Genomic DNA, 12,812 nt, shown 5'->3' on the forward strand with positions numbered 1-12,812 from the left:
TACCTATAACTTGTTTAGGATTCTGGGTTAAACTGGGCATGTCATCTATGTGTATGTAGCTGCTTCTCTGTGAATGTACCTGGGATTCTTTTTGCAGGCTCCTGGAACGCCTATAATTGCACGGCAGGTGGCGCCAACCACTATAATCAAACAAGTCTCTCAGGCACAGACAAATGTACAGTCCACAACAACGCTACAGCGGCCGCCTGTAGTTCAGGTGAGTTTGTCAAAACCAGCATGTGTGCCTGCTAATCCTATAATGAGGTATTAGCTGGGAATCACTGTGCTATGAGGGTGCCATTCATTTTTATGAAAATGGTAGATGGAAAAGGAAAACTACCAGACATGTTTTCTTGGAAGTAACTCGCACTGGGTGAGTGGGGCATTCTCTCAAATAGGTGAGTTGGTTCTATTGAACACAATGGGGCTTACTTCTAAGTAAACATGCATAGGATTGCTCTGCACATTCCTCAAAATAGCCTACACTGGTTTTCCAGTGGTGTTCCTGAGAAACCTGGGTTTCTAGGAAGTTTATTGGTAGTTCTTTGACAAGACAATTGGTAATGATGGATTAGTCTACCTGAAATGCAGGTTTTCTTTCAGTATTCCAACCTCACAGGGTTGCTGGGTGCATTCTCAGGTTACGTGGGGCGATGGTTAGGCCCTGTAGTCCTGGCTGGCATCCCATGCAAACTGAGAGTGGACTTCTGTGCACGGGCATTGCCTGTGACAGAGAAACATATTTTGAAAGGATTCCATGAAGAACAGAAGTTGGAAAACCTATAGAATATACCACCAGAAAAAATAATTTGGCCTTTTCCTCCTCCCAGCATGCTGTGCATTAATATATTTCTTCTCCCGCAGTTGTGATGCATTTCATAGTCACTATCACTGTGGGGTGGGTTATCCTTCACTTCCCATATACACATGCACCTCCCAACTTCTCAGTCCATTTCATGTATCTGATGAAGTATGCCATTAGTTACCATGCTCATGCCAAATAAACTAGTTTATTTATAGTAGTCCTTACCCCTTGCTTAAATACTTTTTTTCTGGATTTCCTATGGTTGAAATAATGTAGCTTGTAAAGGAAGAGTAAGTGCAAAAATAAATGTAAACAGAAATGATTGAATACCCTGACACAGGCTGAGTTTTAGAAAGCTGCATTCAAACGGTGGTGTCTTAATTCAGAAGTGGAGTGGACTTTCTGCAGGAGCTGCACAATTACAGTATTGTGGAAGATTCTTTAATCCTCTGAAATCCTCTTGCAAATGGTTCAGATTAGTACTTGTGAACAGTTATTCCAGCTATTTTAGACTTTTGATAGTCAATGGACAGGAGGAGGAACCACTAAAGCATTTTTTTCAGTGACTTCACTTATTCATACATTTAAGTTCCCCCCTGAATAACAGCTTGTGCTGACCTCACTGGGTTGTTCGGCTCATTTCTATTTGCACCTATTATTGGACAGTCGCCCTCAACCTTCTTGTGTGATGTGGCATGTCGACAAGAGTTTTTGTTTCCAGGATTAATCTCCTGTGCCTGTTCTGTTTGTATGCACAGCGCTCTTAAAATATTTGCGAGTGAGTTTTAAGAAGCAGAAATGAAATAGATTTATCTGGTTGTACCAGAAGGTCTGTAGCCCATTTCATACACTTCTATGTACACTGTTCCGCTGCCTTCTACCTTTCAAGCAAAACACATGCTTCCTTTAATCAACTTTCACAGTTTAAAATTTTGAATACATAGAGCTGTGTGCCACCTGGCGGTCATTTCTTTTAACTGTGCCAGATGGACAGCAGAGCAAGTGCCCCCTTTTTGTTGCCTGTTTTAACACTGCTATGGAGGATGTTCTGTCTGATAACAAAAATTCTCCCTTTGTTTGTGACTGTATAATTACCTAACATCTGTGTATTTTGCAGCCTCAGATTGTTCTGGGTAGTCCTGCACAAACGACAGCATTAGGAACAGCAACTGCTGTGCAGACTGGAACTCCTCAGAGAACGGTGCAAGGATCCACAGCGACCTCAACTGCAGCCACAGTAAGATCTTGATGACTGTTTGCTGCAAGTCAAAAGCCAAATCTTGCCAGCTTCCTGAGAGAAGAATCCATTAATTGCCATCAAATAAATGTTCAGTGTGGGGACATACCGATCACTAACTACACTGGCACTGTGTTAACAGCCCATTATATCCCTTATGAGTATGATACTGCCTAAGTGAGGTGATTATGCTATGAGCCGATAAACGTTTATGGGAATTATGGTAAACATTAATGTGCCGCACGCATGCTGTGTTGAAACAAAGTAAATAAAAGTTCTGCATCAAAGTAAACTAAATTCTGTGCCAAGTAGAGAATTCTGTGCTGGATTTTATTATATGTGTAATTTGCATACTGTTCTTATTTTGTACAATTTATTTGACTCCTGGTGGTGTTGGGAGGGGCAAAGAACTGTGCAGGGTGCTGAAACCTCCCCCTCCCCCCAAATAGTTATTCAACTATTCCTTCTGGTTTCTAAGACTCATCAGGCATTGCCGACAGGGCAGAAAGTTCTTAATTTTTTTTCTTTCCTTCTTAAAATGAAAGCCAAGATCCTTAGGAATCTGGCCTGTTCTCATTGTCAGCAAGGAATGTTCATATCCCTGGCTAAATACACGTTTGAACGGCGAGGTTGCCAAATGATGGGCTTGGCATGGATTCTAGAATGCTCAAACAGAATTCAGATATGCTACATTTTAAAAACGTCCTGTCTCACTTGCCTTTTCTGTCTTTCTGTCCAATAGGAAACCATGGAAAATGTGAAGAAATGCAAGAATTTTCTCTCTACGCTAATAAAACTGGCCTCTTCTGGAAAGCAATCTACAGAGACTGCTGCTAATGTGAAAGAACTAGTCCAGAATCTGCTGGTAAGACAGTTGTGGGATTGGTTTAGATTGTCACCTAAAGAATGAGCTGTGATGAGGCTGCTGCCTGTCCTCTGACTTTGCATCTGGGAGGAAAAGAATGAAAGCTTCCACTTCAGAACAAACTTCAGTTCCCAGTTTGTCCAAACTTAAGGAGCAGTGGTTTGTCCAAACTCAACCAAAGTGAATTAACAGGATCTGAAACCACAGTTTAATAATTTTTTTAAACAACTTCAGTTAGCACAAACCACAGTTCCTTGAATTCGAATGTAACATATAACTGTGATTTGTTCTAAACGAAAACTTCCACTCTGCTCCTTCAGGAGAAGGGGAGCTTGTGCTGTGGCTTGTTCCCCTAAACTTAATTGTTGTGAAACAGCTTCAAAATGGAGATTGGAATGTTGGCTTTCAATACTGTTTCATGAAACAGAGATTGAGAAGCAGTAGCCATGACAGATATTTTTCATGAGTTTATCAGTTGAATAAAGGGTTGCTCATTTTGTTTCCTGTAACACAGCCTTCATGTTGCTAGACTACAACTCCTATCAACTCTTAACTATTGGCCATGCTGGCTAGGGCCAATTGGGATTTGGAATCCAGCAACATCTGGAGGATCACAAGTTAGCCACCCCTGTTATAATACCTGTGAACAACGTTTGAAGTAGTGCCCAGAGTCTTATGACTGCTGCTCCAAAAACTCTGTTTTGTGGAGATCAGGTAACCGAGGAAGGCAGGCAATAGGAAAGGACTGAGCCCTCTGTAGCAAACAGTCATAATTTTCCAGTGTTTTATAGTTCTGTTTTTATTTATGAGAAACAAGTTTTGATTTTTAAAAAAGATGAATTAAGAAAATAATTTCAAAATATTAAAAAGATGTAGTGTTTGAAATGAAGATATTGGACTTTCACCCCAACTTTTTTTTGAGAAAAATTATATATGTATCTAATAACAAAACTTATGCAAAATATATCTTTATCAAGACAGAATTAATCCATGTGGCGTAAACATTATGGAAGACTTCAAGCATAAAGATGTGTTCTTTGTACTCCAATATTAGAAAAACAATTAACCCTTTAATAACTAGAAATAGCAATTAAAAATGAAACAAAATTCAAGTTCTACCAGTTGATGCAAACAAATACTTCACCTCTTTCTGAAATCATTAGGACATTCCACTGTATACAGACAGAAAATAAAAGCAGATGGATTTAAATATGTGTTTGAACTAGATTCACTAGCTGATGTGATATACGTATTTTTCTGTTTGATGGATATGTAGCATTTTTCTTGGAAAATGCCTTGAATGTGAGTCTTTTAACTTATACAGTGAAATATCATGTTAAGAAGATACTTTCTCCTTGTACATTTAAATGGTTGAGGGCTTAATATCTACAATTCATTATCTGGGAAATGTGAATCTGAAATTTATTCCAAAGGATGGAAAAATTGAAGCAGAAGATTTCACCAGCAGACTCTACCGGGAACTTAATTCTTCACCTCAACCTTACCTTGTGCCTTTCTTGAAGGTAATAACTTCTCTTCATTTTTATTGCATCTCTTGCAGAGGTACATCCGGCCCTTCTCAATAAAGAAGTTGCAAATGTTGTTTAAAATGATTCCAGATTTAGGGTAATAAAGATGACTGACTGACTACAAGAATATAAATTCTTCTTTCACTGTTCCTTAGTAAGTGGAATCATAGGTAGATTTGTTGCTGTAAAAACTATAGAGTTCAGCTAAAGCAACAAGTATTGTGAAGAACTAGGGATACAGAATACTGAAGTAAGAACTGGCTCACACAAATCACTGTTGGAAATCCTGTGCTCCATGTGAGATAGTGGAACCTGCGTTGTGTAAGGCATCAAGTGTGACACGGGCTATGCACATGTATTCTCCACATTCCTTCCCCTAAAAAACAAGGTCTATGTGGAACAACCGGAAGAATTTTAGGTTGTGGACATATGCTATGTCCATGTTATATTGTATGTGGAAGGTGTGTGCACACATGCATATAGTGATATCACATGCTGCAGTTTCCAGATGGTAGTTCTGTGAACCAATCCCAGTGATTAGCAGTGTACTGTTAGGTCTAACTACAGTGCAGTGTACACTGCATTTTTGTATGGTTCCTGCTGATATAGTGTTAAAATGCACATTATTTCCAGACTATCCTAGGGGATCAGCACTGAAATTCCAAAGCTTACACTCATGAGGTATTCCTTGTCTCAGAAGTCAGCATTCCTGTCAGCGTGTGCAGTCAAGGGTTGCTAACTGTACATTTTTTTCCCTCCTCAAGGATGGGCTTTCCCCTGGCTAGAGGTAGATGCCAAGTACTATTTCCATTTTAGCAATGTGAAGAGGGGTATATGCAATTCTAACTTTAGCTTTGAGGTCCTAGTAAATTAACATAAAGTGTAGATCTGAGATTCAAACAAGAGAGTTTAGTGCCCTACATGAAAACTATGCAAAGGAGCATAGAACAGCCTTGATACCCTTTTGTACCACGAGAAATGCATCAGTACAAAAGGAATTTGTTTAATAGCCATATGCCCCCCTACCTTAAGGACCACCTCTCCCACATGAACCAGCTCAGACCCTGCAGTCTCCATCAGAGGCCCTTCTCTATGTGCCTCTTCCAAGGGAGGTGTGGATGGTGAGGTTCACAAGAGCAGTCTTGCAGTGATGGCCCTCCATTTGTGAATGCTCTTCCTATTCCTGGTACCATCACGCCTGGTACCTTCATTGTCAGTTGTCATCATTGCTCATCTTTGAGTGGGGTGGGGTCAGACTTGTCCTTACTGTGTTGTTGGATGAGCCTTTTAGGAATTTTGTATTGTTCATTGTTTTAAATTTTCTCACTTTTAATTGATTTTATCTGTTTGCTTTTTATCTTAAGTCTTTTTGAGACTTTTTTTTATAAACTGACTAACAAATGGAATAATGATAATGATGGTGGTGATGATGATCATGATGAAGGCAGTTGGATTACATATGTAGGTGCTGAAAAAGTAAACTATTTAACAATGAAGAATATTGCATTATTAGTAGAGCCATTTTGAAGTAGCGTATTCTGGTCTTCAGTCATTTTATTAATCAAATCAGGTATCCTATAAAACATTTGTATCTTCTTTATTAAGAACCATAGGGCATGGGGGAGAAGGATGGTCCAGAGGATTTGGCCACAGCATGGCTTGAAAGAGATGGGATGGGGAGAGGGGAGGATTTTTCCTCTTCTCCACCACATATTGCTGGATCAAATATAATTGGCACAGCCTCCTCTTGGCCACAGTGAGCACGACCAGGAAATGTTGGGCAACTGTATGTGTCTGCAAATCTTGTCATTGAGATTTTGGGATGAATAAATAGTTCTTGAAATCGTGATATATTGGTTTTCTGTACTTTGTCTGGCCTGCACTCTTAAAAGTGCTTTCATATAATTGCCTTTCTTCTCTGTGTAGGGATAATTATGGGCATGCCAGTGTTGACCACTATGTGGGACTCAATAAGGATGGATATCTTGTAATTCTCATCACAGGGTGGTGCAGAAATTGACATGCATTTGGAGGGAGGGAACATGATTGTGCAACTCTGGCCTAGTTCTCACTGTGGTGAAAAACCTATGTCTGAGCGGCACCACTTCAGACTGCAGGCAGGAGCTACCTTAAATGCTCCTCCATACCAAAAGTTCCTTCTGCATAGAAAACCAGCACATCAGGGATAAAGGTTCTAGCTTAGCTATGTGCCAGCTTTTTGTGTGCAGGATTTATTTTTTGTATGGAGGAGCATTAGATGGTGTGATCTGTCCCACCTGCTGTCTGACGTACAGCCATATACAATTTTGCCACTTCAGTAAAACACAGGCCTTTATTTTTTGGATGTGTTTAGATGAGCAATTATCCTGGGGTAGCAGTCTTTCTTTTTGATGACATATTCAAGGGGTAAAACAACAGTTATTTCTTGCTAATAAATATTTGGGGGGGAAATTAAAATAGCACCCACCAAAGAAGAAGAATTGTAGTGCTTTAGAGGAACAACTAGTCAGCAACTAGTTTTCCTAGAGGGCCAGTCTGAGAAGAGAGAGACAGGTGGTGGGCCTCCCAGGAAGCAATGTTTGGCCCAGGGGCCTCCCATTGTTGACCCTTGCTTTAGTGCTTCATACACTGTTGCAGGCAGTCCTTAACAGGGTTCATGTACCTTACCTAGGGTCACCTATTGTGTTCTTGTCAGAGGCAAGAACTGGGGACACCCTGGCTCACGTGTCACACTCTTAGGGTGCAGTCCAGCTGCTATTTATGCCGGGCTGAGGAGAGTTGGGTATGGTGGACCCCCAGCTGAGCCAGCTGGGTTCCGGCTCAGCCTCATTGGAGCTGGGACCCAGCTGGCTCAGCCAGGAGTCCACCAAGGAAGCCCAGCCTGGCATGAGAGCTGGCAGAAGCCTCCAAAAGAGGCATTCTGGGGGGGTGTTGCAGGAAGGGCCGAGGGGAGGACTTAGACCACACCCATATTCGTATTCGGAGCACTCCTGCAGGCCCCGATCCAGGCAGAAGTTACACCGGGAAAAAGGTCGGTTGAAGAAAATGGAAGTCTATGGAGAGCGTTTACTCCTCAGTAGGAGTATTTGTGAGAGCCGGCTTTTACTTTCTGCTCCCTGTGTGCAGCTCCCAGCTAAGTCGGTGTTCAGCTGGGCCGGAGACTTCTGAACGGCAATTGAATGCCGTGGACATTCCTGCTGGCTCTTCTTGCGCTGGCTCCCCTTCTGCCGGCTTCCCCTTAGTTGGATTGCTCTGTTAGCCACTACGCTAGTTCTCATTGTGGTGAATCACTGATTGAAATGAGCTGAAAGACAACACTGGCACAGCTGCAGGGTATTGATTTGCCCTTCTCATGAAAAATTGTAGCCTGTGTATTAGCGCAGGTGGAGTAGAGTTCACCATGCTACAGAGAAAGACAGTCACTCATGAATATTTCGACAAATAAGTGTTACAAATACATCCTGTGATTCCTTGTTCATCTAGATGGGGATTTTTTAAATCTCTGGATAACAGCCTTTGAGATAAGTTCTGATTCTTGACTGTATATCACATCCTTTGTTCCCAGTATAATAGTATGTTAGATGGGAGTGTCATTCATGAGAGATTATGTTACCAGCATTACGACACATTTTGGATGCCTCTAGTTTCGTTGGGATAACTCGGGCATTCCCAAACTGTGGTTCATGGACCACCAGTGGCCCGCAAGCTGCATTCAGGTCATCTGCGGTGTGTCCATACAGTTTTTAACTGTATTTTATTGCTTCTTTTATTTCTTACATTGTATTTTACTGTATGGAATAAATGAATCGGCATCTAGCACAATGCATTACAATTGCCACAATAGGCAGAAAAATCATTAAGCTGTCTGCCAAGACCCTCAGCAATTTTAAAGTCGTCTATGGGGAACAAAGTTTGGGGACCGCTGGGGATAATTGAAACTTGATGCATATGTATTTTTGCTTGCTGCAGAGCAGTATCACATCAGTTTCTTTTCTGTTCTTGCAGCGGAGCTTACCTGCCTTGAGACAGCTGACTCCCGATTCGGCGGCTTTCATTCAGCAAAGCCAGCAGCAGCCGCAGCAGCCCGTGCCACAGCCCACGACGTCTCTAACAGCGGTAATGCTGAGTGGCTCAGTCCAGCGTACAGCAGGGAAGACCACTGCCACCGTAACAAGTACCTTGCAGCAGCCGGTCATCAGTCTAACGCAGCCAATGCCAGTTGGGGTTGGCAAACAAGGGCAGCCCACGCAGGTGGTGTGTAAACCGAAATGAATTAATCCTACAGATTTGTCTCCCAGAAAACTGAAGCTTTTTCTTCCTAAAGCTAATTGATAATGGGCATAAATTGGATGCAAAACATATCTTATTGATATTTTATACATATTCAGGCCAAATTAGATGTTACAAATGTGTGTGACTCATTAGTCAATGACACCCTTTTTCCCATTCCAGGAAAAGTATCTTCAGGAGGGGGCCATGTAAAGCGGAGTGTGCTTTCACCCTCTCCCCATACAGTATTTCTGCTCCAAATTGCCCCAGCTGGATTCCAGTTGCAAGGGGAAAGTAGCTGGTTTGGGGCAGGGGGGCAGGAGAGAAGAGAGACAGCAATTCAGAGTGGAAAAAGTTTGTATATAAGGAAAGAGTTAATGATTCCTGCACCCCAAAACTGCTTCTCTGCTTCACATGCCCTTTATCTGAACCTGCTTTTCCTTGGTAGAGAAAAGAAAAAATCAGGGAGATATTGCACAGATTTGCACATAGTGTCTAGCTTGGCCTCAGCTGTATGGTGCAACCTGTGAGATATATATATATATATATATATATAGCAGTAGGTACAGGACAAATTAAAGAAGGTAACTGTGTCAAACAGTGCAAAATCAACTTATTGGCTTCAATGCAGAAAGATAGCCACTACTGTTGATTGCTCTAGATAGCTCTATCAGTCTATCAGTGGCTGTTAACTATGTATGACAGGTAAAACTTTCACGTTCGGAAGCAGTGCACCACTGCATTGGCAGAGGCTAGGGGTAAACAGGATGGGATAGCCATTCCCATCTTACTGTGCTTGCAAGATTCCCAGGAGCATCAGGCCGGCCATGGATAAGAGAGAGCAAATTGGTAACCTTTCCAAAAGAGTTTCTGTTGTCATTTAAAAATAAGACAGTTCTTCAGTCTTCCTTCAGTTTGATTATGGGTTGTGTTTTAGGATTAAAGTCTGAATTGATTTTTATTACCTGTGCTTGCTTGTCAATATTCCTGTTCTTAGTTATTTGAAGAACTAATCTGTTCTCTTCCTGTATTTATAACTGTGGGGGTGAGCTACTCTTAAAAACTAAAGAGACTCACAGTAAGAGGTTCTTGTGGCCCCCACTGGTGTTCATTAGAAGCCACTACTTATGTGCTGCAGGGAGTTGGGGTTTGTGGCAAGGTGCACTCATGATCCATGAGAGCTGTTTAAATTGTGCATTGCAAAGGGAAAAGCTTCTGACATCCTTGCTCCCCAAAGTATGTCAGAGCAACCTTGTCCACTACAAAACTGAATGGGGTTCATTCTTGAAAAACCTTGGGCAGGGCTTTAGTGGCGATATGAGATAAGGAGCCCCTGCAGACCATATGTAGCATAAATGCATCAAGGGGGTCCACTCTAGGGCTCCATAAAATAAATCAAGGGCCTTCACGTAGCTTGTAGCCCTGCCCCCTAACAGACTAATTTGCAAAGTATGCTTTTCACACATGCCCACTTTAATTGGAGAGACTAGCTGCATGTTTAAAGGGCTCCAAAGTTAGTTGAATTGGCCATTCTTAGCCAACTGCAGCTACTCACAAAAGTTTTGAGTGGTTTCTCCCTTATGGCATCTTTTGACCACCTTCCAATCCTCACCTAGTTTATGTTCTCTCTTCAAATGTTTCCAGGTTATCCAGCAGTCTCAAAAACCAGGCACCTTGATTAGGCCTCCACAGGTGACGTTGACACAGACCCCTATGGTAGCCTTGCGGCCACCGCACAACCGTATTATGCTTACAGCTCCTCAACAAATCCAGCTAAACCCACTTCAGACAGGTAAGAAAGAAGCATTCCTATTATTTATTGTAATGGGGTGTGCATGTATGTGTGTCATATTTTTTCAGTAATATTTTCAGGCAAGGGCCTTTTGTTGGTCTATGACTGATTTGGGAAAGTGATGTTTCATTTAGATTCTTGAAAGACAGATAACTGGCACAGGAAATATGTCAGCTAAAGAATCAGATCTCGGCTGCACATTCTCTACAGCGGCCTTGACCAGCCTGGTGCCCTCCAGATGTTTTAGACTACAACTCCCATCAGCCCCAGCTAGTGCAGTCTTTCTGAACCAGCACATCATCAGTATCAGATCATTAGGCAGAACCATGTGTATTCTATGCCTAGCTCCCTCTCCTCTTAATTCTGTTCCAAGTAAAGACAGATTCCGTGCCCTATATTGATTATGCAAATTGAGCAAATTTGCATAATTTCCCTTATTTTGCACAATTCTGCTTTTTGTGTATATGTGTGTGCAAATTTAGAATTATAGAGCATCCTTCTTGATTTTCTTTCCTTGCAGTCCCTGTGGTAAAACAGACAGTATTACCTGGAACCAAAGCTCTTTCTACACTTTCAACTCAAGCAGCTGCTGCTCAAAAAAATAAACTCAAGGAACCTGGGGGAGGTTCTTTCAGGTAATTAACTCTATACATATGTGCATCTGTGCCAAAAGACTTGTAGGAGGGGAAGCATAAGGGAGATGACACCTGCCTCTGTGACAAATACTTCACTTTAAAAAAAAATTCTGCTGTATGTTACCTTCTCAGCAGCCATAGGTTTGCAAATGAGGCAGCACCCCTCTGGTAAGTTGAGTTGTTTTTCTGTAGTCATTTTATAGCCCAGTGTTTCTGAAATCTTTTGGATTTGCTGCACCCCTGGAGCTGCACCCCTGTGCAGCTTCTGAAGATACTTAATATGCCTCCCAAACTACGCATGTGATAGGTTAATGAATGGAGATCCTCACATGTAGCTGCATACCCGTAGCCTACTTCTGTGCACAAAGCGCTGTCGATTTGGACAAAGGGATACAATGAATCCTGGATAAGGATCTCTTTGCTTCTCCTCTCTTACACTTTCCCATTTCAGTGAGATAGTGAAAGGGTGAAAATCCCAGGAAGAATCCGTTCTCTGGTGAGGAAGCAGTATACCTTCATACAGTGGTTCCCAAACTTTTCCCCCCTGTGGACCACTTCAAAATTGCTAATGGTCTTGGTGGAGCACTTAATGATTTTTCTGCCTGTTGTGGCAACTGCAGTGCACTGTGCTGGATGCTGGATGATTTTTAATTGTATTTGTATTGCTTCTTTTATTTCTTATATTGCATTACAATTTGTGTTCCATGGAATTGCTACCGTAATACAACAATGTACAATATAATAAATGAAAGAAGCAACACAAATAAATGAGAAACCAAAATGAATATCTTATGTGACCATGCTGTAGACCACTGGTAGTCCACGGACCACAGTTTTGGGATCCCCTGCCCCTAATAAGATGCCTATTAAAGAAAAAGGGAGGGAGATGGCATAGCCTAAACGTCTTTCCTAGTTTGAGGCATAACAAGAGATGGAATGAACTCTGGGGAAAAGAAGACAGGAAGGAGCTGTCTTTCCCTCCCTCTCCATCTCAATACACCACCAGGTTTCTTTCCCCAGAAATAGTAGGGGTGATGGAAATGGTCTTTAAATCCTACCCAGTAAAAATGGGGGCCCCTTGAATGTTGCTTCCCCCACTCCCTTCTCTCTTTCTCCTGGTGTCTTAAATATGAGAGGGAATAGAAAAGCCTCATATCACTTCTCACACAAAAAGGTAGGCAGACTTAACATTGGCTGCAAGATGCATAGCTGGAACCAGGGAGCACATCATGTTTTTCCTTTCTTCCTCTGGCACTGGCTGCCCATTACCTACCAGGCCAAGTTTAAGGTTCTGGTTTTGGTGTACAAAGCCCTATGCAGCTTGGGACCAGGATACCTGAAAGATCGTCTTATCCCTCATATACCCAGTCGATAGCTGCGCTCTGCAGGTGAGGGTCTCCTGCAGACACCTTCTTATCAGGAGGTCCATTCCGCACAACATAGGAAGCAGACCTTTAGTGAAGTGGCACCTACCCTTTGGAATTCCCTCCCTTTCAATATTAGATAGGCACCATCTCTATTATCTTTTTGGCGCCTGCTGAAGGTCTTCATCTGTGTTGGATACTTTTTTAGATGTTTTTAAAGCTTTGGGTTTTTTTTGAAGAAGTTTTGTTTTAATAAGTTTTCAAAGATGTTTTGTTTTAATATGTTTTAAAGGCTTTTGTTTTTAAGATGTTTTAA

The 12,812-nt window shown here is 41.8% G+C and overlaps 1 protein-coding gene across 3 annotated transcripts in view; it reads left to right on the forward strand.

The window, feature by feature from the left end:
• The window catches only part of TAF4 (TATA-box binding protein associated factor 4), a 117,824-nt gene that overhangs the window by 74,778 nt on the left and 30,234 nt on the right, over nt 1-12,812 (forward strand). For 2 of the 3 annotated variants that reach the window (XM_061631099.1, XM_061631100.1), the window contains exons 4-10: nt 98-217; nt 1,923-2,042; nt 2,785-2,907; nt 4,341-4,430; nt 8,442-8,690; nt 10,350-10,497; nt 11,018-11,132. In XM_061631099.1, coding sequence (XP_061487083.1) covers nt 98-217; nt 1,923-2,042; nt 2,785-2,907; nt 4,341-4,430; nt 8,442-8,690; nt 10,350-10,497; nt 11,018-11,132 — 965 coding nt within the window. The remainder of the gene's footprint in view (nt 1-97; nt 218-1,922; nt 2,043-2,784; nt 2,908-4,340; nt 4,431-8,441; nt 8,691-10,349; nt 10,498-11,017; nt 11,133-12,812) is intronic. The other variant, XM_061631101.1, reaches the window with a different exon arrangement.

This window comes from Rhineura floridana, chromosome 6 (assembly GCF_030035675.1).
Source record: "Rhineura floridana isolate rRhiFlo1 chromosome 6, rRhiFlo1.hap2, whole genome shotgun sequence".
NCBI lineage: Eukaryota > Metazoa > Chordata > Lepidosauria > Squamata > Rhineuridae > Rhineura > Rhineura floridana.